We start from the raw sequence: 26,823 nt of genomic DNA, 5'->3' as shown, positions 1-26,823 counted from the left end.
CCGGGTGGTGGTCATGCCAGATGTCCACTAGGGAGTGATGTTCAACTACCTCCCGGAGGGTGTCCGCGTTGGCCGGGCTCTGCTCGGTCCCCGAGCGGTCTCGCTCCTCGAGGGTGGTATTAAAATCCCCTCCCAGGACCAGACACTCGTGAGAATCTAAGGTGCAGAGGAAAGTGGATGTCTGCTGATAGAATTGCAGCCGCTCCGGGCTCGATGTCGGGGCATAACATTAACGAGGTTAACCACGAGCCCCTCTATACGGACCCGGAGATGCAGCAGGTGACCTGGTATGGCCTCAGTGACCCCTAGCACCTCAGGCCATAGGTCGGGGGAGAACAGGATTGCCACTTCAGCCTGCCGAATCGTGGAATGGCTAAAGTAGACCCTGTCCCCCCACTCCAGCCGCCAAATGTCTTCGGCGGTCAGATCCGTATGGGTCTCCTGCAGGAAAATCACAGAGTACCCTCCCTCCCGAAGGAAGGAGAGCACCTGGGACCTGCAGAGAGCCATCCTACAACCCCGGGTGTTCCATGTTGCAATGGTGAGAGATGTCAGGGGGGGCCAAGGGGGATCCTCACTGGCAGGGATGCTCACATCCCCCAGTGGGCCGCGCAACAGTCCTTGACTCATCCCGTAGGTGAATAATTGGTCACGGAAGACGCGGACCCACCAGTAGGCCGCGGCATCCTGCTTCCCCATCCCTTTACCTTCCCCCATGAGGGCCCTTGTGGCCCAGAGGATTTGAAAAAAATCCCCCCATCGCTGGAGAGCAAGCTGTACCTTGTTGCGGGAGCCATGGACATCCTCTAAAAACTTCCGCAGCTCTCCTCGCAGCTCATGGCGGGGTGGGGTTACGGTTTCCCGGGTGTTCCCCGGCGGGGCCCTTGGTGCAGCCCCGTGGTCCACTAAAACAAACAAGCAAGGTGCGGACCCCCGACAGGGTGCCTGATGGGCTGGAGCTTCAAGGCCCGCCTTAAGCTCTGGGGCAATAGGGGGCGGTGGAGGGAAGATAGCAGCTCCTAATGGGTCGGGGCAGGAGAACACAAAGGCCACTCCCTGGGGGTCATCAGTTGGGAAAGGGAAGGAGACAGCCCCAGTGGCGGCAATGACATTGTAGGAGGTAAATTGGATAGGGGCAGGGGCAGGGGCAGGGGCAGAGGCGAGGTTCTGGGTTTCAGGAGGCAAGCAGCTGGATGGTGGCGCCTCCTGATCAGACTCGGGGATTAAGGGGTTGGGGAGGGAGCTCTCAGTGATACCGGGCGCGGGCTCTATGGTGGATTTAGTGGCCACAGCATCAGGAGGTGAATTATCTTCTTTTGGGCCCCCGCCCGGGAAGGAAATCGATTGCTCCGCACCAACAGGGGGTGCCCCTGGCAACTCGTGTCCCGGCCGCATGGCGCCGGCTGTCACTTGAGCAGGCTCGATGGTCGTCAGCGGGGCGCCATCAGCGGCCGGGTCAATGGAGGAGTCCAGGGACTCCTCGGAGGTGGGAGCAGAAGCAGCAGTTAGGGGGAGGGAGCATGGGGAAAAGAGGGGTGGAGTGAGGTCGCCTAAATCGAGGTTTGCTGGCAAAAGGTCGTCCTCCCCCTGGGCGACCGGGGTCAGATCTAGGGCCTCGATCTCCTCGAACATGGAGGAGAGGACACTTTCCATCGCCCCAGGGTTCTCCCCGCTGGCACCCGCCATGACGGTTGCCTTGGGGTTCACGGGGGCTTCAGGTAGTGGCAGGACAGAAGGGGCTTCCTCGAGGGTCTCAGAGGGGAGACACTACCTTCCGGTGCTACCACGTCTTTCCCGGCTGACACCGGTGGATGGGACGCACTCGTGGTCAAAGCGGAAGGTTTGGCATCAGTGCCCCCCTTCCTGGTCTTCCTCGGGTAGATGAGGCAGAGCTCGAGCCTTCCGCTTGCCTCGCTTCCCCTGGACTAGGGCCCAGCCCTCCATGGCATCATCTGGGGGCTGGTTAGCAGGGGTCGTGTCGGGGGTAAAGGCGATGGCTCAGGGACTTGCGGGGGGACGGTGGGGTGGCATAAGGGAGGGAGGATTCTCCCTGGGGCAGGCTCTCTTCCATGCCTGGTGGTATCTCTGCCACACCCTCCTCCATAGGCCCCACCAGATTGTCAGCAGCGAGGGCAGGGCTCTCCACTCGTCTGGGCATTGTAGGGGAGGTGCCCCTTGGGCCTGAGTGGGAGAAGTAGTGGTCCGAAGAGAAGGTGGGGGGGGGTTCGGGTATCGGGCGGCCAGGGGCGTTGGCAACGACGGGGCCGATGTCCTGCCGGGTCTCGGGGATGCCAGGTGCCCCTCCTTGCTGGGCTAAGGGGCAGTCCCTCCGGACATGCCCTGACGCCCAGCAGAGGTAGCACCGGGCCTCCCCCGTGGAGAAATACACCTGGTAACGGCCCCCCTGGTGGGGGACTAGGAAGGACCCCTCGAGCGCCTCTCCGTCATGCGCCGCCGACGGCAGTAGAAGCTGTATTTGCCGGCAGAAGGAGAAGATCTGATGGAGGGTGGGGTCCTTGCAGCCCAACAGGAGAGGGCTGATGACAGAAACAGGTTTCCCCAGGGTGGAAAGGGCGGGTAACAGGGTAGCACTGGGGAGAAAAGGAGGGACAGAGGCCAGGACCAGGTGGACACCCAGGTCTTCTAGCGGCTCTAGGGGGACAAACACCCCCCCAACCGCCAGGCCCCTCTCCACCGCCTCCTGGGTGGCAGCCTCCGATGCTAAGAAGAAGACGACCTTCCCATACATTTTGGAGGCCGCCACAATGGCCGAGGGCCCCACCACCCTTGGCAACGCCGGCACATAGGTCTCCACATGGTGCGAGGCGGGCACCAGGAGGCATTGGACACCGTGCTTCCTTGTCATGGTGGGGAAGGGGCCCTGGCCGCTGTTGATGGTGTCGGAGGCGGTGGGCAGGAGAGATGATGAGGTGGCAGGCAGGGGGGCTGCTGCCACCCGGGGCTGAGGGAGGGACATCCGCAGAGCTGGTGGAGGGGGCAGCAGGGAGGGACGCCGTGGTCGGTAGCGGGGCCGCAACAGTGGGGGTGGCCCCTGCCACGGAGGGCCCGGTGGTTTTAGCGGGGCCCTTCCCCTTCTTCTTGCCCTGGCCTTTCCTGCCAGCTGGGGGGGTCCCCTAAAGTCTAGGGAGGTGGTGGGCATGGCAGCTGCGGAGGTTACCCCGGTGCCCTCCATTGCCGATGCCCCAGCGGGGGCGGTGGCAGGTGGTTAACAGGAGTTGGGGTCAGGTAAAAAGGGACAGGCTGTGGGATGGGCAGTTCAGGGGGGGGCCATGAATCACCGTATGCTTGTCCAGAGAGTCCTGTTTGGTTGGCTGGTGCTTCTGGCCCACACGGTGGAATCAGGGCAAGCAGCTAAGTCCAGAGGCAGATGTTAAACAGACAGCAATGACGATGGAGGGGGCAGTGATGAGGATAGTAGTGTGGGGGTTGGGAGGACACAGATGGATTGGGGGCAGCTCCGTGCCACACCCCCTGTGTCCCTACAAATACAGTCACGACACAGTCAAGGCCTCCCCCCACACGAGAGCACAGTTCGAAAATTACTCAGTCTTAGGCCCCCTCCACGGCGATTTGTAGATTCCCCGGGCTGTGTTCCTCCGGTGGACTGCTTTTTCTCTGTCTGTTCCGGGTTTTCTTTTTTGCATTCCAGAAATGCCAGAGCAAGTGATAAGATACCTCTCAACCGGAGACGGGTCCGCAGACAAACAGCAAGCAGCTGGGTCTGGGGGCTGGGTCCTTCCACTCCCCCCGTCTGGGGAAGCAGGCTGGCAGGCCCCCCCTCTCGGGGGGCGGGGTTTCAGCTGGAGCAGCATCAGCATCCGAGGGCAGGGGAGGCTAACAGCCGGCCGGCAGCCAGCCAGCACTCTAGCAACAGCAGAGAAAGAAGAAAAAAAAAAACAACAAAAAGAAAAGAAAGGGGGGAGATCGTCTGGCCCAGTTGGGGGGGAAGCCGAAAGCAGAGGCAAAAAGCAAGGAAAGCCCAGACCAGAGGGCAGCAGCAGGAGAGCAGGCTAAGTAGGTCACTTTTCCCTGGGTAAGGTAGCAGGGAAGGTACCAGAACAATCAGGAACCTGCTAGAGACCATTAAGACAGGCTGATTAGAACACCTGCAGCCAATCAAGAAGCTGCTAGAATCAATTAAGGCAGGCTAATCAGGGCACCTGGGTTTCAAAAAGGAGCTCACTTCAGTTTGTGGTGTGTGTGTGAGGAGTTGGGAGTAAGAGGCACTAGGAGCTGAGAGTGAGAATGTGGACTGTTGGAGGACTGAGGTGTACAAGCATTATCAGACACCAGGAGGAAGGTCCTATGGTGAGGATAAAGAAGGTGTTGGGAGGAGACCATGGGGAAGTAGCCCAGGGAGTTGTAGCTGTCACACAGCTGTTCCAGGAGGCGCTCTCGACAACTGCATTCCACAGGGCCCTGGGCTGGAACCCGGAGTAGAGGGCAGGCCCGGGTTCCCCCCGAACCTCCCAGCTCCTAGTCAGACACAGGAGGAGTTGAGCTAGATTGTGGGTTCAGAAAAATGGCCAAGCTGAGGGCTACCGTGAAGCTCCAAGGCAAGCAAATCTGCCAATAAGCGCAAGACCCCCCAAGGTAGAGCAGGAACTTTGTCACAATAGTTTATTCCCCAGAAAATACACACAAATTCACCAAACAGTTTTGGCCCCCCCCCCAAAATTTCTTTTCAGGATTTAGGCTCCATTCACAAAGTGGTGTAAAAAGGAGGAAGTGATGATGATTCTGCTACTGTCTCCTTTATAAGCTTTAGCCCAGTGATTAGGGTGCTCATCTGGGATGGGTTCAATCCTCTCATCTGTGGAGAAAGAATCTGAACTTGGATCTCCATCTCTACAGGAGAGAGCTATGAGATATTCTGGAGGTGAACCTCTCTCCTGTTGAAGCTGTTCCTCTCTCTATAAAATACTTGACTAGTCATTGATCCAGAAAAATGAGCATGAGAATGATTCTGTAACCCAGTAGTTAGGACACTTCTTGGGAAAATAGGACTCGAGTCTTTTTATTCCTGCATCTTCCAGCTGTTTTGTGAATCTAGCCCTTCATTTCCTTTCCTTTTCTTTTAAAAAGTGCCCAGAAATGAAATGTTCTATTTGACCAAAATGAAATTTTTGCTGACTTTTTTGATTTGCCAAAATCTTTTGGAGTTTTCAGGTTTGGTTCAAATCAATTTGTTGTTCAATTTTTCAGAACTTTCAATGAACCAAAAAATCAGTTATTCACCCTACTCTAATTTGGACATTTTACTCTGCCTGCATGTGTACAAGAGAAACAATTGAGTGCATAGAAAAATAACATTTATTAAATCATCTTCTGAGTGTGCATACATATATTTATAAAAGCACAAATACAAAGAGGCATTTTAACAAATGGACCTCCTTTAATTCTGAGTTTCCACAGTCACTCTACTTAGGCAAAGGAGAATATCTAGAAGATCAACAAACTTGGGTTCCATTAGACCACTTGGGGAATGAATGTTGTGCAACAAGTTATACTAGGAAGCAGACATTTCTTTCATGCTTTAGTTTTTCAGGGTATTTTCAGAGATTTGCAGCAGACATTTATAGTCTCAACACTCTTGGCTATCACATGCTTCTTATGTGGGAGTCACTGGCATATCTAAAGCCTCTCCCTTAATAGTGTTTTGCAATGAGGGCTGAGGGCATTAAAGTACTTAAGCAGCTAAGTAATCCTAAAAATGAAACAAAAATCAATATGTAGATATGAAAAATGAAGACAGATACTTGAAAAATCTTTGTCATGGACATATTTTTGGCTTTCCTGTCCTTGATACTACATCCTGTGCAGTACTGTAATAATAAAATAGTTTACTGTGGGTGATTCTGGATGTTGCTCATGCACCCAAAATATGAAATCATACTTTCCCTTAATATTTACAGAAAGATGTGATTTTCATATCCTGTCATGTTTGTTATTTTGAGACTAAGCCAGTTATTTATTAGGGTTTACTCTGTAGTTCCTAGAAAAAGAGAATATTACTATTGTAGGTTCTTCTCACTAGAATCATGATAGCACTCCTCATAGCATGTGGCTTAAATCAGAAAGATTTAAATCAGGAGAGAAAACAGTACAGTTAAACAGTTTCATGGTAAACATAGCCTACAAAAGATAAATGAGCTATACATTACCATGATTTCACAGGTGACAGGTGATTTTTCTTGTGTTTACCAAAATGAGCTCTCCCATCTGTGATGGAGTGTAAAGTCCACACAGGCATAGAAAGAGTTAAATGGAGCCAAAAACCATTAGTGTACCTGGTTGCACAGAGGAGTGGGGAGTAATTAGATGTCTGAATTAAGGATGAGTCCCATCTGAGAGGAGCACTGGTGACTAATAAAGGAAGAACTTCCTGGCAGTAGAAAAAAAGCCAGGAAGCTGCGGGTGATATAGTAGGGACTGGGATCAACTCCTAAGAAGGGAAATACCAGTAAATGGCTAAGTGAGATTGTGGAAAGTTACAGAAGTAGAGTGAATGTCTGTGGTGAGTCTTGACAAAAGGATAAGATGCCAGGAGGCAGACTGGGGGTTGGGTGGGTTTTTTTATTGGAGGAAATACACAGAGCCTTGTGCAGGGAGGTAGACAATAGATGGGCTTTTAGCGAGAAAGCCCTAGGAGGTATTTTCTGCCAGAAAGAACTCCGTAGAGCTGGGGAGGGGGGTGAAGCATCTGTGGAGAAAAGAGCCCAGCAAGGGGCTGAGGTAAAGGGCCTAAGGGCAGAGTTAGGTAGGTAGCATTCCTGTAAAGAATCTGAGGGAGCAGAGCTTAGTTGCTTGCTACAGGGTCCCTGGACTGGGGCCCAGAGTTGAGGAACTGCTTGCTTTCACTTAGTGGCTACTGAGAGGTGGTATGAGAGCCCTCTGGTGTGAAGACCTGGCATAAAGTCATTAGAGTACTGTTCTGTGGGGCTTTCTCTTACCCCAGAAAGGATGAGACTGAATGTGACCTGGCTGGAGAGCTGGAATGAGAAGAAGCAGACTCCTGGACAAGGGGGCACTGGAGGAGGAGACTATTGTGGTTTGCCCACCAACGAGGGGGTATGCTAGCTGGTGAGTCGCTCTTCTATGCTGTCTCTTTACTCAAATATCTTTCCTTTATGGGTTCCCATGAGAAAAATCTAGTGCTGCCCATATGCTATAGTCTAAGCAATCTCCCAACCTTGGAGAAGCAGTCTCAGTTTCCTCTTACATTCTAACTCTTCCCTGCACATCCCACTTGTGTAAGACTGATGGTGATGCCATATGAAAATAGTGAGGACTTGGCCATCTAATAAAAAGTATACACCATCACTTATCCCTGCAATCAACTTAAAAAAAAAAAAAGTTGACCCAGGTCCATTATTAGGAAACATGACCTTACTACAAAATACAATATGAAACCTATAAAAGGCTATGGGAGGAGAACTTCTGCATATACTCTGCAGGGTCAGGGGTGGGCCCCAGGTGCAAAACTCAAATCTGAGTTCAGGTTGTTTTCAAACTTCACCCACAACTTGAGCTGTGTTCAGATTTCCAATGCTGCAAGTGATGATAGACCAATTAATCAGAACTTGGTTATAAGGCTGGATTTTGAAAAATCACTCAAAATTGAGAAATTCCAATGGGGGGGGGGGGAGTTGCATCAGCCCATCTTTAACCAGAAATTCTGTATTCACACACATACACATGCAGCTACCTATACTGACCTTGCTAGCATTGAAAAAAAGTCCGAGTATGTAACTTTATTTTGCACTAGATTTAATACTTTCCTAAAAGTAACTCTGAAGTGAATCCATTAAAACAAATGGTTGTGCCTGGCCAGAAACCAATTATTATTTTTCATGAATAACTGCTCACCTGTCACTTGGAGCTGTAGCTTAAATGTAACATGACTTGGAAATACTTCTAAAGGAAAGGTGAATTTCTGCCTTTAAAAAGTGGTTCTTTCATCTGATCCAAAGAGTAAAGCTGGGTATGGACACATGATTTACTTCAGTACCTGACTCACCAGTATCTTGGAATATCTCTGGAGCTAAATTATGGATCATGTGCTGACAATGAACAAAAGGGAGTGGAAGGACATACAGCTGTCTCCTATAGCAAAGAATGGTCACATGGATTAAATGTACATCTTGGTGGTTAGCTCACAGTCCCATAGTAGCACAAAAATCCATCTGCAAAAGCGGATCTTGTGATCTCACACTTGATTACAGCTACCTTATTTTTCATGGGTTTTTTTTTTAAGGAGCCTGCTTCAGAAAATGGTCCTCCCTATGGATTTCCTACTCTTTTAGATATGTGATACTACTTGCTTGGAGCTGGAGTCAAGATCAGAAAGCCCATAATTTCTGCCTTTCCTGTTCATCAGATCTCTTGATGGTGGCAATAGTCAAGCCTATATGAGATGCTATTGCAGAGTATATAGTAGTCAGCTTTACACTTTAGTCCACCAAAAACAAAGCTCACCCAAGACACTCCATAACTATGCAGCAATCTGTAAATCATGGTTTGTTTTTTGAAATCTGAATATTTCTGGTGGCGCTCAAACTAGTATACAGTACAACTTCTCTGCACCTGCTGAACTGTCCTTGGCAGTTATCTAGATAAACTGTAACACTTTAGTTGCAACAGTTTCTAGACTCAAGGCTGTCAGTAGAAGATTCCTGGACTGATCAGGGAATTTTTGTGGGAGAGGGTATATTTTGAAACCCCAAAAGTCTTGGGGTGGGGGGTTCAAAAAAAGGGAAACAAACTTGGTACTCTCAGTTCAACACTACTATTTTTCTCTTGACAGGTCCAGTTTATGATTTAACATAGCTACTAGATCTAGTGGCAAATCTGGAAAATGCAGTTTCAGTCACTTCAGCATCCGTCCTTTTTCCAATTAAATCTTTTATTTTCCATTATTCTGAGGATGCAGTAACTTCAATCAAAGCATTTGCACAAAAATTAGTTTTCCCAAGTATCTACTGCACTATTTGCCTTAATTTGACACTTTCTTCCCAATGGGAAGAATTCAGTCCTATTGGATACCATTTAGTGATTGTCCTGACTTTTGAGGGTGGGGGACATCCCCATCCCTAATATTGTACAGCCTGACTAAAAGATTTTTAAAAATAAAGCTATGCTTCTTTGGACTACACAGATTACTTAAATATTTATTAGGGGGTCTCAGCTGTGAAATCTCATTTTAATTTCCAACTAGTATAATACCTTATATTATTTGAGGCTCCCACAGTGTCACGCTCATAGTCTGCTTTCCTGGGTTCACTGAAGAAATCTTTTCTGCTTCTTAATCTAATATGGATCCTCCTAAAATAAAGAAGTGTCATCCCACATATTCCAAACAACCTCTACCTTCCTTTACTCACCTGAATCAGTCCCTCACTTGTTTTCCCCACAAGCTGCAGATGATCTCCAACTTTAAAAGAATGACAGGTTTCAGAGTAACAGCCGTGTTAGTCTGTATTCGCAAAAAGAAAAGGAGTACTTCTGGCACCTTAGAGACTAACCAATTTATTTGAGCATGAGCTTTCATGAGCTACAGCTCACTTCATCGGATGCATACTGTGGAAACTGCAGAAGACATTATGTACACAGAGACCATGAAACAATACCTCCTCCCACCCCACTCTCCTGCTGGTAATAGCTTATCTAAAGTGATCATCAACTTGGGCCATTTCTAGCACAAATCCAGGTTTTCTCACCCTCCGCCCCCCCTCCCCCCCCCCCACAAACTCACTCTCCTGCTGGTAATAGCCCATTTTACCAGCAGGAGAGTGAGTTTGTGGGGGGGGTCGGAGGGTGAGAAAACCTGGATTTGTGCTGGAAATGGCCCAACTTGATGATCACTTTAGATAAGCTATTACCAGCAGGAGAGTGGGGTGGGAGGAGGTATTGTTTCATGGTCTCTGTGTATATAATGTCTTCTGCAGTTTCCACAGTATGCATCCGATGAAGTGAGCTGTAGCTCACGAAAGCTCGAACTTTAAAAGAATGTATCTTCAGTTTGCCTCTTGAAGATACTTAATCCTTTCTCTGTATCCATCACAGTGTCTGGTTAGTGCAAATATATATCAAGAAAAACAAATATATAGTGGCTTGGTTTTTTAAGGTGACATGTCTATTGCTCAATGTTCATAAATATTAACTATTGTATTCTAGATCACCAGAACACTGAATGATGTGCAACAGAACAAAACCAAACTCAATAGAAACTATTATCTTTTCCAGTTGAGTGACTGTACCTGTAATTCATATTTCTTTAACACTAGTGAATTTTGAAACCCTTTCTCAGTGTCTGAATAATCAAGCCTGTATCATTAGGTCACAAGTTTCAGCTTCAAGATAGACAACTGAAAGGAGATCTGGGGAGCTGCACACTCCTTTTATTTGAGGAACACTGAACCTCTAGAAACTGGGTGAAGAACCATTTTAAATTATGGGCTAGCCCCATCCACTTCAGGGGTTGCCTTAAATAAAATGCCCCAAATTTAAATGAAGTCTGTTCAATTTGCCTGCTTACTTATGAAATGATAAATTAAAATGCAATAATCATCACAGAAAAGGGACAACACAGTTTACTACAATGATTTTATGCACACTATGTACGGAATGACTTCTAAGGACAGTTACACATAATGCATTTTTAGTACTGTGTAGTTAAAGCTAAACTACCAGGACCTTGGAACAGATTAAGCTGTGCTCTTCTCCCCTTTGCCTGATCCTCCTGCATAAACAGATATCATCAAAGAAGCCACCAATTCCCTGCCCTAATGGGGGGGCTATATTACCTAGGGACAAGATGGCAAGAGTTCTAGAGCCAGCACAGTGTGTCTATGAGGCTGGCTCTCACCTATTGCAGCTGCAACAGGATCAACAGCATTTCAGGGCAGAACTGCTGTTTGTTCTGGGAAGGGTTAGGGGGAGGAGAGAGTCATGAACGACTTTTTTTTTTTTTTTTTGGTAGCTGTCTTACAAGGGTTTTATATCCTACTTCTCCACTTCACTTTTCTTGCCAAAGACAGACTTAAATAGGCATTTAGTCTCTTCTAAAGGTTGGCATCATTAATTTCAAACTCTCCCTCACTTATTATGACCTTATTAGCTACTACTTTTTCCTATAGTCTCTTTTGTAAAAGTACCTTTTTATCTTACTGGGTTAGCCCAATACATTGTGTTCTTCTGATGCCAGGGATCTATTCCCTGCCAAGCGTGATAGACTCTCCATATTGTTTGGTTGCCACTATGCTCTTCCATTTCCAGTAGAGGGTCCCAGTCCAGCTCACCTCAACCTGAGTTGTCCCTTATGAAGTCACATAAGCCATTCGTTTTGTTCCCTGATTTATTTATTTTTCTTCGGGAAGTGCTGTGTGCTCTAATTATGGTAGCTTTTAGAATCCTCAAGCATTCTGTCACACTGATGGATTCTAATAGTTCCTCCTGTTGCACGTTGTTAGAGTTATTAACTTTCCAAAATCAGCTTTCTTGAAATTTAATACCTTTTATTCTGAACCTATTCCTTACAATGTTAAAGTATTTTTGTGGTCATGATACTGTAGCCTGCTTCTCTAGTATTCTCATCTTTATCAGTAAGATGTAAATGAAGAATGACTTCTCTGCTTTTGGTTCATACTTTTTTCTCTGCATAAAACAGAAATTCTAATGTTTCCTTGTACTACCAATCTTGAGTCTAATAATCTGCCACAAACATGGTATCCTGAGGCTTCAAGTACCTGGAAACCTGGTTCAAGAATCTTTCTCTCCTCCATCTCCGAATAGTCTGTAGCAGATGCCCACTACAATTTACTTTTTGTCTTTTATTCCTGTATTCTTACCCTAAGAAATTAACCACTATCTTCTTCCTTGTCAAACTCTCATTGGCGGTGTGCAGTAGATAATTTTTTTTAACAAGTAATCATCGCTTTGTGTCTCCCAACATAGACTAGTCTTCTCTCTATTGATGTTCCACCTAGTAAATCATCCTACCAGGTTTCATTATGCTCTTAAATCCTAATCGCCTTCATTTTCTATCACTTCTAGTTCACCTTGTTTTCCATTTTCCTTCTATCTTATAGACATTCTTCTTGGTATACAGTTCTTATTCTTCTGTTGAAGTAAAACTCCTTCAGACTTTTTTGCATATTGGAAGTATCAGTTTGTGAAGTTTCCCATTCCTCACTTCAGATCTGGTTTAAAGCCTTCCTAACAAGCCCTGCCAGTTCTGAATTCAAATCCATATATTATTTGCTTATATGGAGATCATCTGGATTAGACTTTAGACAGCATTCCACTGATCCATGAATTCAAAACTCTTCTGTCCAATTTTGTCTCCAGTATGTCATCTTTCACTTGAAAAGATCTCAAAGATCAACGCTTCAGTCCTAGATGACATCCTTAATATTATTGGATCATTTATCTACAACTAGATTAGATAGGGTGAATTCTAAATCACTCTTCAGGATAACCTCCTTGCTTTTGTCCCCATCCCCTATCCTGTTTCTCCAGAGAAAGCATACTGTACAGTATCAGAAGCTTGTATCATTAGAGAATGAATTACTATCTTTTGTCATCTTGTTTGCAATTTATCAAGCATAGTGAGTCACAGGTCTGTCTACCTCATTTAGACTCTGGACAAATAATGTAAGTGTTAGACTCAGCATGGTCTTATTCCATTCCCTTCCTGAGATTCTGCTTCAACAGCAGCTTTAGTAGACGTGTCAAATCTAATGGTCTCAAAGGGAGAAAATACTTACCTGCTTCTCACTGAAGAGGTAGAAGTGAATAACCACAATCTGGAAAATAAGAGTATGCTGAAGGATATTAGTTACACTGTTGCTTCTGCTGATAAATAATATGGCAATATTTCTATATTTGGTGCACAGTTGCTAACTTCCAGTCACTGCTGAGAAAATAATGCTGAATAAATCAATTATTACATTTACATGGAATATTTGTACAGATCTGAATTTTTAAATGGACTGCAACTGGCCATGTTCATTTCCCCTTTTGTGTTTACTTTCCAGGAACACTTGAATAACCTGGATTTTACCATCAAAATTGGTAATGAAAAGCAGATCTCAAAGTTGCATATGTAAGTATGGGTCAGAAGCCAAACTTCAAACATGCATGTACACCCTCCTCCTGTATAAGAACAGAGAACAAGGGCCATAGTGGAGTTAGGCACCAAATGCTCTGAGGCTCTGGGCTACTGTGACTTATCTGATTGGGCACAGCTATGCAATGCAGTTTGATCCTGGAATAGCAGTGGCTAGTCCATAGACGTTAAAAAAAACCCTGATAATATACTTGAATAACAAGCTGAGGGAAGCATGAGCTGTTTGCTTTCCCTGTACAACAATCAAACACACTTAATCACACAATCACGCTCATGTCAAATTGTCTGAAACAGCCTGTTTACTGCTGGCAAGTGGGCATATCTGTATACAACTTGAACCACTAAAAGCATAAGCTACTTGTAGGACCTAGTGACCATAATCCCATTTCTGTCACTTCCTTCTCCCATCATGCTCACTTTTTTAATACATGTGAGCAGACATGGGCATGAGGGTGAGTAGTTGGCAATAACTGGTATGGGTGATGAGTGTAGGGGTTGCATGTTATGTATATCTGAGGTCTTCAGGGCATGCTGGAGGGTGTTCCCCATCTAACATGTTAGCTAATCTTAATGGGGAGTGATGGGAATGACACCATAGTTTAGGATGCAAAATCCATTCTAGTCTGCTCAAACTGTGTGTGTGTGTTTTAAACCTTAACTTTCATGATGAAACCAGCTATGTAGTTCTCAGCATGCATGAGGAATTAATAACCACACTAGCATGGTCATGCAGTAGTGTGATTCTTAGAATGCCAACACCTGTATTAATTCTTATACCAGTGACAAGACTCCAACTTTCCTGCTGCAGACAATCTCGCCCCTTCCTGGCATGTCCCTGATTTCCTCCCTTCTAGCCACATACAAATTTGACTACTCCTCTATCGCTTATCAAACCATCCTACATTTTCTTCAAAGCAGATGCTCCTGATGAGGATGCATTTCTTGTGAGTTCACAACAGAACTTGGAGGTGACTTCGTTCATGTCCCTGCATGGACTCCAGTCTGTTATGATTACATCCACTCACTCCATTATCCCATGGGGGAGTTTTGTTTTTTTTAACGTCTGGATTACAGACACCCTGACTCTGGGAAATGACTGGTCATGGTTCCTAGTTCTGGGTCTCAAGCATGCTCTCAGATACAGACCCCTTCTCTCTCACTTCTTTGGCAGAGGGACCTCCACGGTTTTGGTGCCTAGACCCTGACCTCTGCTCTCCTAACCCCACACACCCCCTACACACACTTATTTAGACATGCTCTTTCCCCAAGGGTCCACCTGGCTATGGAAGCACTGGATTTTTAGTTACCCACCATTTGGGGACAATGTAGCAAGGAAAAACCAACTTAGCAAATTCTTACTCACTTTAACTCTTTTCTTGAAAGTGCCAACTCCTGAATACAATCCCTTTAGTCTGATATCACATCCTTGGGGGATACACAGTCCCTCCATTCTCTCCAGACTGGTCTTCTGTTTCTGATAATGAAATAGATCCCTTATCTTAGCATATTTCTTACAAGTTTCTTGTCCCTATGCTTCCACTGGGCATTTCCCCCATACCACCTATAGACTTCTAGACAAAGACATTCAAATTCAATAACTGCTGGTAGCAAATCAATTTTCACCTGTGTAGAATCATGTGGTGGTGGTGGTCCTTGATTGCTCTGTCACAGCTTCTTAGACAGTTTTTCCAGTAGGTGTCTAAGTTCCTAATATAAAATAAATGCTCCAAGCCCCACACAGGTTATATTTCAACTTGGAGGTTGAAATATAACAAGCCATTCACAGAGCCAAAATGAAGTTCATAAATTGGCATATCCCCTCCCCACAAATCTGTCAGTTTCTATCTTGTAACAAAACATGCACCTTGTTTTGTGTGGGAAGGTGCAGGAGGGAAAGCATTGGAACATCTTACCTCTGAGTGTCCAAATTCAACATAATGTTCTGGATCGGTAATATTGACTTGGACCCTTACGCTAGTTTATGTGTCCCAAGAGCACAGGTATAGCCAATTGTCTTCATAGTGGCTTCATATCTGATATAGGCTGAATAACTAATGAACAGCTGCTACGTATATCATTAGGACTTGATACAACCTTCATTTCAGCCAGGGTTGTGATGGTAGGATGCAGAATAGGGTTACAGTGAGACAAAAATGCTGCTCCCCCCCCCCCCCCATCAAACATGTGTGAGGTACCCATCTTTCATAATCCCTCATCCAGAGAAGAAAGATTTAAATGGCCCAACCCTCTAATCTATGCAGGATGAATCTAAAGTTAGAATCATGTGGCCCAGCCCCCAGGTTATTTTATGGAAGTTGGCATGCTGCATGAGCTGCTTCTGCTAGGGCACAACCTACACAGGAATTGCGTATTTAAAACTCAGACCAATCCAAAATCCCCTGAAGTCAATGGGACTCTCTCATTTAACATAGGGCACACTGCACCTCCCATTAAAGTTATCACTTTTCCTTAACTATAAAGTGTTCATTTCATCCAGTATCTCTGTAGAAGACTACACTTCAGTTAGGTCCTATCTTAACTTTCCTCTCCCTTCCAAAAACTAAATTTTTAACTCTTGAAAAAGATCTTCAAGCCTCAATATTACTGTGATGCAGTTCCTTGCTTTGCTATTTATATAATATCTTACCATATATAAATTTGGAATTCTAAATGATAAATGGATATGAATTCCTTATACGATAAGGAATGTAAGATTGTACATGTAGTATGCCACTGTAAAGAGAACTTTTTCCTTGGATTTCAAGAGTCTTGAATTAGACTTGACCTTGTTATCCAAATTATTATGACATTTCTGTTCCTCAAATGAGTGCTTCCTCTAGAGTTGTGAACAGTAAGTAAATTTACTAGCCTATAAATTGATTAAAGTGCCTCTAACTTGCATTTGATATATTATATGGTGGAAGATGTTTTTTTTTATTTTTTTATTGTTACACCACAAACTCAGACACAGTGTTTAAGTGGAGTACTATTGCAGTTACTAAAAAACTTTAATCAGATTACTGTTACATTTGATACTATAAAAGTGCCAGTAGATAAATATTAATATTCAATTAGCTGCACAATAAGTTGTTTGGAAATTTAACACTAAACTAAGTCAGTGTTCTACTAATTTTTTTGAGTTCTTGTATTTATAATTTACACTTTCATGCAAATATTAGTACATGTAGTATACAAACTGGAAGTTGAAAATAAGGTACATAAATTGATATGGAAATATTAAAGCTACAAAAAACACAAAATTCTGCATGTGTTATTAGTTCTGCTACTCTACCATACCATTGCCAACAAGACCTAATATTTTAAATATATAGCTCCTTGCATTTGGAACTAAACTATCCGTAAAAATCATGACTTGAAATATGCTGGAAACATGTATTTTCAAAATGCATGTCCTGGCCCTCCACACAAGTGTGTGGTTGCTAATGTCAACATGCATTAGCAATGGAATTGTACTATACTTAGATGTGGTTGAACCACATCTATGGGCTGAGCCATTAAAGAACATTTTTAAAAAAAGAGAAGAAATAAACTAGGTAAAAGGGAATATGTCCTGTTCGGCTAAAACATTCAAGTATATCTATAATTAGTATAAAATTGTTCAAAATAGACTGCAGATTAATTATTGATATCTCATAGAAAATAACCATACCATACAGAAAGTGTTTTTATTGCTCATAAAGACTTTAAAGCATTTTGATCATGTATCAAGAACTTGAATTTTATTAATTAACCAGTGGGTTAGAGAAGATTTGTATTTCCCTCTCCCTAAAGGACTGCACATGTTTGACAGGGGAAAGTAAACTCTAATCTATCAAGCCAAACTTTTTTTTAATTAGTAATACTTTCCTAAAAGGTAACTACTAAGCAATTACAAACCTCAAATTTATGAGCCTTATGCCAATAGAAATTGGATCTATAGTGAATAAATACAGTTAAAGGAATAATATTTTTGAGGCATGAGTTTGTCTGTCTTTCAGCAAGAAAGAGTGAAATGAGAAATGCCCAGCTGCCTCAGCTGGAACCAACACAAAACTTCATCTGCTTTGATTCAGTTCTCAAAATAGGGCACAGTCCTCCGCTACTTTTTTATTTTATTTATTTTAAAGTAGGCTGAATTTAGACTGCATCATTACTTCTGTAGCTCCCAAAACACACTCTCAATTTAGAGACCATTGGTGGATGAGAAATGTGACACTTGCAGAGCTTTGGTGATTGTTTTTTTTAGCAGTACAAATTAGCAAATTTACCCCATCTTTAGGAACAAAGATGACAACTGCTACAGAGTGACTTACCTTTGGCTATCTGCTGCTTTCAATCTCATGTGTCTGACATGAGTGGACCTCTCATCTAATGCAAGGGAAGAGAATTTCTCATATAAGGTGTCCACATTGCTGCTCTTGACCTCCTTGGAAAATTATGACAATGTTCTGTGTTTGCTTATTTCCACATTGCTGTGGGAGCCCATCGCAGAATTTTGAATGTCGATTACATATTTATATGCACATTTTAAAAATTTTACTAATTCCATATTTATCATTTCACCATAGTATTTATAGGCTCCTGTTTTTTTTAGTGTACATAGTCACAAGTGTTTCTCTTGACTGGATAAAAATTCCAAATTGCATTGTATTTCTTGTTCTAGTTTGGCTCTTTAAATTAAAAAAATAGGATTATATTTTCTTGTTCAATATGTTATCTTTGCTAGTGATAGCTGTTAAAATGCTGCTAAAATACATATAGTGCCAATGACTGACAAGTGACATGCTCCTATGAGCCACAAGCAGAAAACAAGTGGGGTTTCTCTTGACTTTGTGGAAAACTTGTGAGCATCCTGTACCTCCCCTCCCAGAGTGCTTTATTTTTCCTGCAGCCATCACTACATACAGTATGATAGAAAACAGACACACAATTAATACACAAGATAAATCTTCTAATATGAAAAAATACCTGATTTAAAAAAAATACAGGTGCAATCATGATGTCAACATCCCCCCCCCACCCCATAACTTCAGGGGCTTTCTTTCTTTTACACTCTTATTATGGGAAAAGAAAATTTAATTGCAAACAATCTCTTTTTAAAAGAATAAAGTAACTTATACAAAAGAAGGGAGTCATTAGTATACAAGGTGATAGTATCAATGGTGTAGTATACAATCACATTATTGTGATTTGCAGGATTACTTAACTGATTAAATAGAGGGTTTTACCTGCCTATGAACTGCAAATTGTAGCCCATACTTTGTAGCTCTGTTTAAACAAATTATCTGTATTCCAAACCAGACTTGACAGGCAAGGAAAGAAGGGAACAGAAAGTTCCTAATTTTTGTTAAAATACATATGAGTACATTTCTCCTTTTTCAGCTATGTTATGGGTGAATATAGACTGCTAGTGTAGGCAAAGTGAAAGATTGGTTTACAATTAAAAAACTCTAATTGTGCTATTGAATTCTGTCATCCTAAAGTCTGGCCTTACAACTGTCTTAGGATTCTCTACTTAATATTTATCAAGTTCATCATAAACTTTAGATGGATGATTGGATAGAGTAGACAATAACTTAATTAAAAAGCAGGGCCCAATGCCTACCTAGGTTTATGCACCTGCATAACTTTACTTTTATGAGTAGTGTTGTGGGTCAATTGACATCTGGAAAATTACTCCTGCATGTCTTTGCAGGATCATGATCACAACCCTGAGCTCCAAAACAACTGTGCATAAACCTGGGCATGTTCTTAAGCACCTCTCTGAGTCAGGGCCTTAAGGGACAGCCACCTCTTCAGACTTTATTTTTCATTGAGAAAATAAAATTAGAATGTATTTAACATCTTAAAATAAAATCAAACTTTTAAAATTCCAGCTGTAAGTGAAATTTTAATCTGTCACTTATTAGCTTTAGTGTTCACTTTTAAATACATGAAAGTTTTTCTGTGTTTGAAAGGTGTGAGTGGGTCATGAAGGCAAAGGGTAACACTTTACCCCTATTAACTGCTTGTCATCCTTGCATGCAGTATATGGGGTATTAGTATTCCTATTTCACAGATGTTGAAAATAACGCACAGAGGTTAAAGCAAAAATTTTCAGATGTTTGTATAAAGTTAAGCATCCAAATTTAGGTACTTACATAAATGGCCTGATTATGCAAGCATGACCCTTCTAAAGCTCCTGTTGAAGTTCATGGTAGCTATGGGTGCTCAATACCTCAGGATTTAGGGAGCTAAATTTTGATCCTTGTGACTTAGCAGAGGCTAACATCTATCTTAACTAGCCAAAGCCCAAATGTGGAATGCAGGAAACTTAAGTTATGAAATTCTTTTGTTTAGTGTAAATAATTCTGTACCTTCAGTTACATGATTCTTCAATGCTGATGTAAATAACTTTCAGTCATAAGTTTGCAACCCTCACTTTTGTATATCTCATTGGTAACTCTGGGTCTAAAATGAGTGATTGCACTCAAGCTGGGGGACATCTGAGCAATGTGGATGTCAGTCTCTGAGCTGAGATTAGCCCTTTGTGCACTCACTTGCTTAGGCCATACTGGTTCTCACACGCTTGAGCTTCCTCTTGCAGCCAATGGTTGGATGCTCAGCAGAGATGGTTCAGCTGCAGGCAGTTTGTGCTGGTTTTAGCACCACTTGTGTGTTGGGCTAGAGCTGTCCCCTACAACTGTGAAATGATGCTGGAGGTCCCCTCCCCCCCCAAGAAAAATCAAGCAACTAGGGCTATGGGTTTTCAGGACCCCAGAGGCCAACTCTGGGGTGTAACTATGAAGGAGGGAACCGTAGGAAAAAAACCTGTAACAGGCTTTCAACCCCCCCCCCCCATGACTGGTCTGAGCCCATGGGTGCTGAAACAATTTGCATAATGGGGGTGCTGAGAGCCATTGAACAAATTCACACTGTATAGGATGGAAACCACTTCAAGCGCGGGGGTGTCAGCACCCCTAGTTCCACAGGCTCTGTTTGAGTGGTTTCCAGGCTCTGTGGGCACAAGGCGGGGGTGGAAAGAAAGCGGGGGCTTCTTGGGGGGCAGCTGACACTCCCCCTAGGGAGGGCGAAGGCCGGCTCCCGCACCTGAAGCTAATCCGCGCACACCTGCGGGAGAAAACCAGCCGGGCTGTGTCAGGCTGGCCCGGAGTCAGCCCCGCGTAACTTTAATCGCTTCAGCGCAGCTAGAGCGGATCCGGATTTTACTCGCCAACTGGAGCCGCGGAGGTGTCCCCCGGCCGGGCTTTAATCGGGGCAGCGCTAGTCCCCGTGGGCGCACGGGGCAGCACCAGCGCTGCGGCCGCGGGCCAGCGCGACCCCGTCATGACCCTTCCAGCCAGGGCAGAAGGTGGCTCCCGCCGTGCGTCACCGCACAGAGCCCCGGCAGTGGCAGCCGCCGCCTCTGCCCTCCATTCGCGGGCAGCGGCAGCAGCTAGCGCTGCTCTCCGCCTGACGGCTGCGGAGTGGCCCTGCCCGCTGGCCGGGCCTGCTCCGCTCGCCTCCCTCAGCCCCGCTAGGTGTCTGGGCGAACGCGCGGTGCGGCCAGCCAGAGCAGGGCGACTCTGAGTCCTTGCGGCGCTCGCTGCTCCTCCTGCCGCCGCCGCCGCCGCGGGGAGGGCGGGGGTGGGCTCCAGCGCTTCAGACTGGTGCTGTCAGAGCCGAGAGACACGCTCCGCCTGGGGAGAAGGGAGGGAGCGATACTCCTCCCCTCACCGCCACCCTGGCCTGCCTCCCTCCTTCCTCCCTCCCTCCCTCCCTCTCCTCCAGCAGCTCCACAAACCAGGAACAAGAGCCAGCTGCAGCCTCCTGTGCGTGAGAAAAACACGGGGAAGCCAAACCGGGAGTGCGGAGCAGCGCCAGGAGGAGAAGGAAGGTGAAGGAGGACGGACGCAGGAGGGGAAGCACAGAGGGCTTGTCAACATAAAAGGGAGGAAAAAGTTTACACCCGTGTCACTCTCGCCTCCCTCTTCCTGGGTGGCGTCGCTGGGAGTTTTACCTGGAATGACAAGTTTTTTCAAGGTGGCTCTTTCTCTTTCCATGCTGCTGGATCCGACTCCCCCCTCCAGCAGCGGATGAGGGTGTGACACAAGGGGGAACCCGCCCCCCCATCTAACCCTCTATGGTGGGAGCTGTCACCAAGAGCAGAGAGGAGCTGATCCGGGTGGACTTCACTGTTTCCAGCTCCACTGTTACAGTGCTGCAGCCTCCCGTGGAGCTGGAGTCAGAGAGGAACTGCTGCCGCTGGGGTTTGTGTGTGAGAGTGTTACAGCCCCCTTCTTCCAGGATATAACTAAAACCACCTCGAGCGTTTTCAGTCGCATCTTCATCATCGTTTCCTCCTAATTCTTGCGATTGCTGCTTGTTGGATGGCTTGTTGGCAGTAGCCGGGGGTCTTGCCTCCTCCACCGCCCCACCATGTCCTAGAAAAGGTGAGTGCAGTCAAATCACTTGCACAGAGTCCTGGGGGAAAGGGCGGGTAGAGAGCGTTTCTTTATGGGGAAAGCAATAGAGCAAAAAAGCAAGGACCAGATATGTTAGTTTGGAGGGCAATGTGTTGAGAGGGGAGAACTAATAACTGTGTCTACAGAGATTTTACCAGATTGTGTGTCCAGGTCAAAATCGATCCTATTCATATCAGCTAAAACTTAGGTTTAAAAACCCCCATGTCCATTGCTTAAATAATAACTCATTAGCAGTTTTGTCTCTGGGTAGCTCTGCTGGGTCTGGGAGCCTGGCTCATTCCTCGGCCCATGTCTACTGCGGGGTCTGGAAGTGGAGATCAATTTTTGGAAGAATATTAAAACATGGAAGGCACGTGACTTTAAATAAAAATCCTAAAGGTAAATATCTTACTGCGCCCGTGTGATAAAACATGTAATCCCCAGCTTTCTAAAACCATAAATTCCACGGAATATTTAAATATATTTGTCTACTCTTAAACCGCTTTTATTGCACGATTCTTCTGCAGGTTCCCCCCTTTTTTCCCAGGGTACCTCTAATTTTATGGGATTTGGTCGGGGCGTGAGGGAGTGTATTCTTGTCTGGGAATTAAATGGAGAGAAATGGGATCAAGAAGGGGTGGGTGGGTGTCTGTGTCAGGTTTTAGCTGGCGAGAAAGAGAGGCTCTCTACACCATTGCTGCTGGTGTCAAAATCTGGAGAAGGGGAAACATACATTTTCATTGATTGATGTTTAGGAGTGCCCGTCATTATTGCTGATTTTTAAGCCCCGGGTTAAAGGATATTGGTATAGAACTCCTCAGGAGTTCTATCATTTTTTAAAGTTTACATTGTATTCTTTTCTTTTAAAAATATTTATAAACTTTGGAAACAAGCAAACAAGGAGGGTGAAATTAAAGGCTTCGGGCTCCAGACAGCGTCTCGAATTTTGAAACAGTTTTATTGCCCCCCATTTATCATTTACCCTCACTTGAAAAGGAGGAAAGAGAGAAAATCTGTGCGCAGCATTTACAAAGACTACACCAGGCGCAAGAAAATGAAACCCAGAGGCAAGCAAAGGACAAGTCCTTGAACCTTAGTGAGTTTCTCTGTTTTAAATCATTACCGCATCGATAACATGCATATTCATGCATTGTTTAAACACGGAAATTGAAATGGAAACGTGATAGTCTTGCTGCACTAGTAAGAGGCGATGATTGTAAGCACAGAAAGGAAAAGGCTGCGTCCTTCCAAATTTGCTCCCTGGCCAGCGAAGCTGCTCACCTTGGCACAGGTGGAGTTAACTTTGTCTCCGGGAGACTGCGGTGGGCGGGGACAAAGGCTCCCTTTTTATAGACCCTAGTCTCTAGTTCTACCTGAGGAGAGGAACCACCCCCACCTTCAAACAAAGGGGTGGGGAGTGAAATGGACAGAAACCCCAGCGGGGAGGGCACGCTCTCCATCACAGCCCCGCCAAGACTCCGTTTGGAGGGGGCCTCCCTCCTTCTGGATTCATTTAAAGGCACTTTTAAAAAAGTATTTCCCTCGTTAGTTTGTAATGAGGTGTGTTTAACTCCTCCAGTCGCTAGCAGCTGGCCACTGTCCTGACTCCACTCCGGCTGGGGAACTGGACTAGAGGGATGTTTGGAGGGCTGCATGTTGCATTAGGAGAGGTAGTTCTGTCCCAGGCTCTGCGCTCTCTTAACCAGCTTCTGTGGCTTTAAGGAGAGATACATTTTCCAGCCTGTGTCGCAGCAACTTTGTATCAGTCATGTCGCCCGCCCGCTGACTGAAACGGCTTTCGACCAATGAGAAACCCGCCGGAGCCCAATAGCGCGTCTCTTTTCTTTCCCTCCGCCAGTGGAGGCAACCGAAGGGTGGGATATTAACTTGAACTTTATCTGAGCATGTGACATGTTTTTAAAAGGACTTGGCACCTTTTTTCTTCTTCTTCTGCCCTGCTCAGTGTCATTGGGCGACGTAGCGAACTTCAGGTTAAGAGGGAAGCCAGCGGATTTACCTGCTGGCGAATAGTTATTTCTTGTTCTAATGTGAAACCATCCGCATTTTCTGGCCTGGATGTTGGATTTAGGTGGGTTACACTTTAATGGAAATGCGGACTGTAGCAACAGGTAGAGACAGACAGCGCAGGTGTCCGGGGGAAGCACTGGCAGTTCTTGTCCTCTTATGGCTGTGTCGTTGTATCCACTTTGCAAAGGAGGTAGGGCTTTGTGCGTTGTTTTGTTTTTGTAAGGGGAGATGGGTCTTCAGATGTCCCTTTTTAGAGCAGGAGATACTGCATGTTTTTATTATTTTATGATTTGAGGTTAGGCTCTTTGTGTTTGGAATGCATATGGACATTTACAAGTGTGTCTTGTACCCAAGCTTTCCCACACCAAGAGAGAGTCTCCCCTTCTTCCTCCCCCCCCCCCCAAAAGTTTTGTTTGTTGCATTTTAAAAAGTAAATCCACAGATCAGATTTGTAATTGTTTGTTGTCAGGAATAGGTCAGTAAGTTTCAACAACTTCCAATATAAAACCAGCTGTCTTAAATCTAGGTGGAAGTCAAACTGACTAAATGCAGTGATCTGTTTAATGTTCATCCCTCTGTAATAAATGGTTTCATATATATAGTAAATAATCAATTAGCTACGTTTCATGGTTATTTGGTTTCAAATGACAAACATCCTCAATGTTTCCTTGATTTTTCTGGCATCATTTTGTTTTGTAAGGTTAGTCAAAGAGACTATTCCTTTTGTTCCATTCTTGGCCTTTTATTCAGATGTACTGTACAAATCCATTTGTGTATTGTAGTCTAATCATTTTCATACTCTAAATTAGAATTATATGTCTCTCAAATTTAGCTAACTGTGCCTATATTTTATAAGCCAGTACAGAATATCTAATTTTCCCATGGAAAAAATAAAGCTAGACTGTTTAGTAGGGGGGAAGGGAAGGGAGGGGAGCGGGATGTGCGAAAAAGAGAACATTAAAACATAAAGATTACTTATAACTTTCCATGCTCCATTTACTATCTTGGTAATTATTCATATTTGTGTAAAGAGCTTTCTCTAGCTGTGTGATCCTATTCTGAAGTCTTAAGTCTGTGTTGGCCATCACAGAATGCTGTCTTGAAAATAATTAAGAAATCATAAATTAAGCATTCTATCACTGTAGGATAAGTGAGAGGAGGTGATGGGTATTAAGGGAGAAAATTCTAAATTAAGCAAAGATATCTTTGATAATTAACACACATGGCCAGGCAAATAAGAATTAGATGAAAGACAAATGGCTGTCTGTTTTATATGACATAGTTCTGTTTTTTCAGAGCAAAAGTTCACTTTTAATCCTGAATGCAAATAGGTAAATAAAATATTTTGAAAACATGGATTGAATTTAATCTTAAATAAAAAAAATTAAATAACTTGAAGAAATAAAAAATAGAAAAATAAGTAGAGATTTTAAAACAATTCAGCAACTAGGAACATGCTACACTCCCACCCTGTGTGCATGCACACACAAAATCCCATGTAATGCTCCATGTCTTAGGACAAATGGAAAAATAATTATATCCACTACTTTTTTTTTCCTCTTAAAGGGGCATATACTACCCTTGTTTTGCATGTGAAACACCCTTTACCATTAATGGGAATTCTGCAAAAGAAAGAGAATTTGAGCCATTTTCTGCTCTGTTACCCTGTGCAGTGCTGCTGAAGTAACTGTGATTGCCTGGGAGTAATTGATAGAAGAATATGGTCCAATGTCCTTAACTTTTGCATTTAAGATTTGCAGCAGTCTGTTTAGTCCAGTCCTTCTCAATCTGCTTTCATTTGTAATTGGTACTTCACTGACTTGGGACATTCAGGTCTGAGGATAAAACCTGGATCTCCTGAGTAGTATTACATCTAGGTCATCAAAGTGGCACACAGATGAATGATATTTAAAGAAAACTCAAATAACAGCAAAAACCCAAACAAATTTCCAAGTTAGTCACAGATTTAGATATTAGAATTCAAAAAACTGGATTTAGTTCTGATTTTCTTATACCTAGGTGACCTTCCCAGTACAGGGATTCCAGGTACCATGTAATTTTTATTTTTATTTGACCGTTGCAGAGAAACGGGTTTTATGCCTGATTGTCTGGAGACTTGGACTGCAAAGACTACATTTGTTGATCTGTTCGGTGGTGAAACACTTAGGTCACAAGTGTTAATGTTCAAGTACATTTTTGAGGTTTGGGGAACAGGTTTCTTCATAATATAAATATTTATAAAATCGCAAATGCATAAAAGTATAATTTCCAATATAAATATAGTCCCTCCCTCCATTGTCAACAGTTGTGAATTAGACCCTGGGCTAAAACTTTTTAGAGATATGTAAAAATAAATGTCTGTACAGTACATCAGGTAGAGATACGATGTGCATACATGAAAGTCAATGGATTCTTTTATCAATTTTTGCTTTTAAAAAACAAAAACCAAAACCTGAGCCCATAGACTTCTTAGCATTAGTACCCACTGCAACACTTATTAGTGGCAATAATCAGCACCACCAAGGAACCTGTTTGTCACGTGTTTTTAGTGATACTTTTAGACTTAGCTTATAACAGGCTATATATAAATCTTTCCAGGCTTTTTACCCTCCCAAAATGTATCTTTCAAAGAATGGACCTCTTCCTATAGCTGCTGGATCAGGGAATTTGCCACTTAGACTGCTATAGGCTTTGATTTGTTAAGCTTGAAAAGTTTGTGCCTAATGCTTAGGCACTAAAGATGAAATTTACCCCTGTGCAGTGGTATCTATGCATGACTTAAGTTTTGTGGCTTAAATGGGACATAAGTGGTGCACGATATTCTGCTGGGCCTCTGCACAGGATTAAAATTCACTCTAAATCCATATTTATGCCTCTAAATGAGCGTTGTCATTTTTAGAAATGCTGAATACTCATGGCTTCATTTGGTTTCAGTGAGTATTGGGGGGTGCTCAACATGTTTTAAATGTGTTTCTTTTGGAGTCTAAATATTGGTGTACGTGTTTAACTTTAGGCATTTATGTTTGAAAATTTTAACCTATATGAATACTGTTTGACATGTAGGACACTGGTTTATTGAAGACAATCAAAATTTTGGTTGTGCAAGGAATTCAATTTGATACCAAACATAGTGCTTTTATTGGTCCATAATTTTGTAAATTTTTGTGCAGCACTTGTGACTAAGGCACAGCTGTCTGCTTT

General features: G+C 44.1%; 1 protein-coding gene and 1 long non-coding RNA gene across 13 annotated transcripts in view; both read left to right on the top strand.

The window, feature by feature from the left end:
- Positions 1–6,420: 6,420 nt before the first annotated feature.
- On the top strand, positions 6,421–13,126 carry LOC122465650. Its single transcript, XR_006290643.1, has 3 exons — positions 6,421–6,538; positions 6,980–7,104; positions 13,059–13,126. It is a non-coding gene; the product is annotated as an uncharacterized LOC122465650 (long non-coding RNA).
- A 2,979-nt stretch (positions 13,127–16,105) lies between these two features.
- The window catches only part of NR3C2 (nuclear receptor subfamily 3 group C member 2), a 268,073-nt gene continuing 257,355 nt past the window's right edge, over positions 16,106–26,823 (top strand). For 2 of the 12 annotated variants that reach the window (XM_043545794.1, XM_027818092.3), the window contains exons 1-2: positions 16,106–21,582; positions 21,866–21,993. Coding sequence is in view for 4 of the 12 variants with exons in the window: in XM_027818089.3 (XP_027673890.2) it covers positions 23,779–23,812 (34 nt within the window). In the remaining 8 variants the exon portion in view is untranslated. Of the gene's footprint in view, positions 21,583–21,849; positions 21,994–22,487; positions 22,691–22,977; positions 23,813–26,823 lie in introns of those variants that run through there. The other 10 variants (XM_043545795.1, XM_027818090.3, XM_027818089.3 and 7 more) reach the window with 8 other exon arrangements.

The sequence above is a fragment of the Chelonia mydas genome, chromosome 4, assembly GCF_015237465.2.
Source record: "Chelonia mydas isolate rCheMyd1 chromosome 4, rCheMyd1.pri.v2, whole genome shotgun sequence".
Taxonomy (NCBI): Eukaryota; Metazoa; Chordata; order Testudines; family Cheloniidae; genus Chelonia; species Chelonia mydas.
Note: the sequence above shows the minus strand (reverse complement) of the source record. Positions and strands in the feature narration are given on the sequence as shown.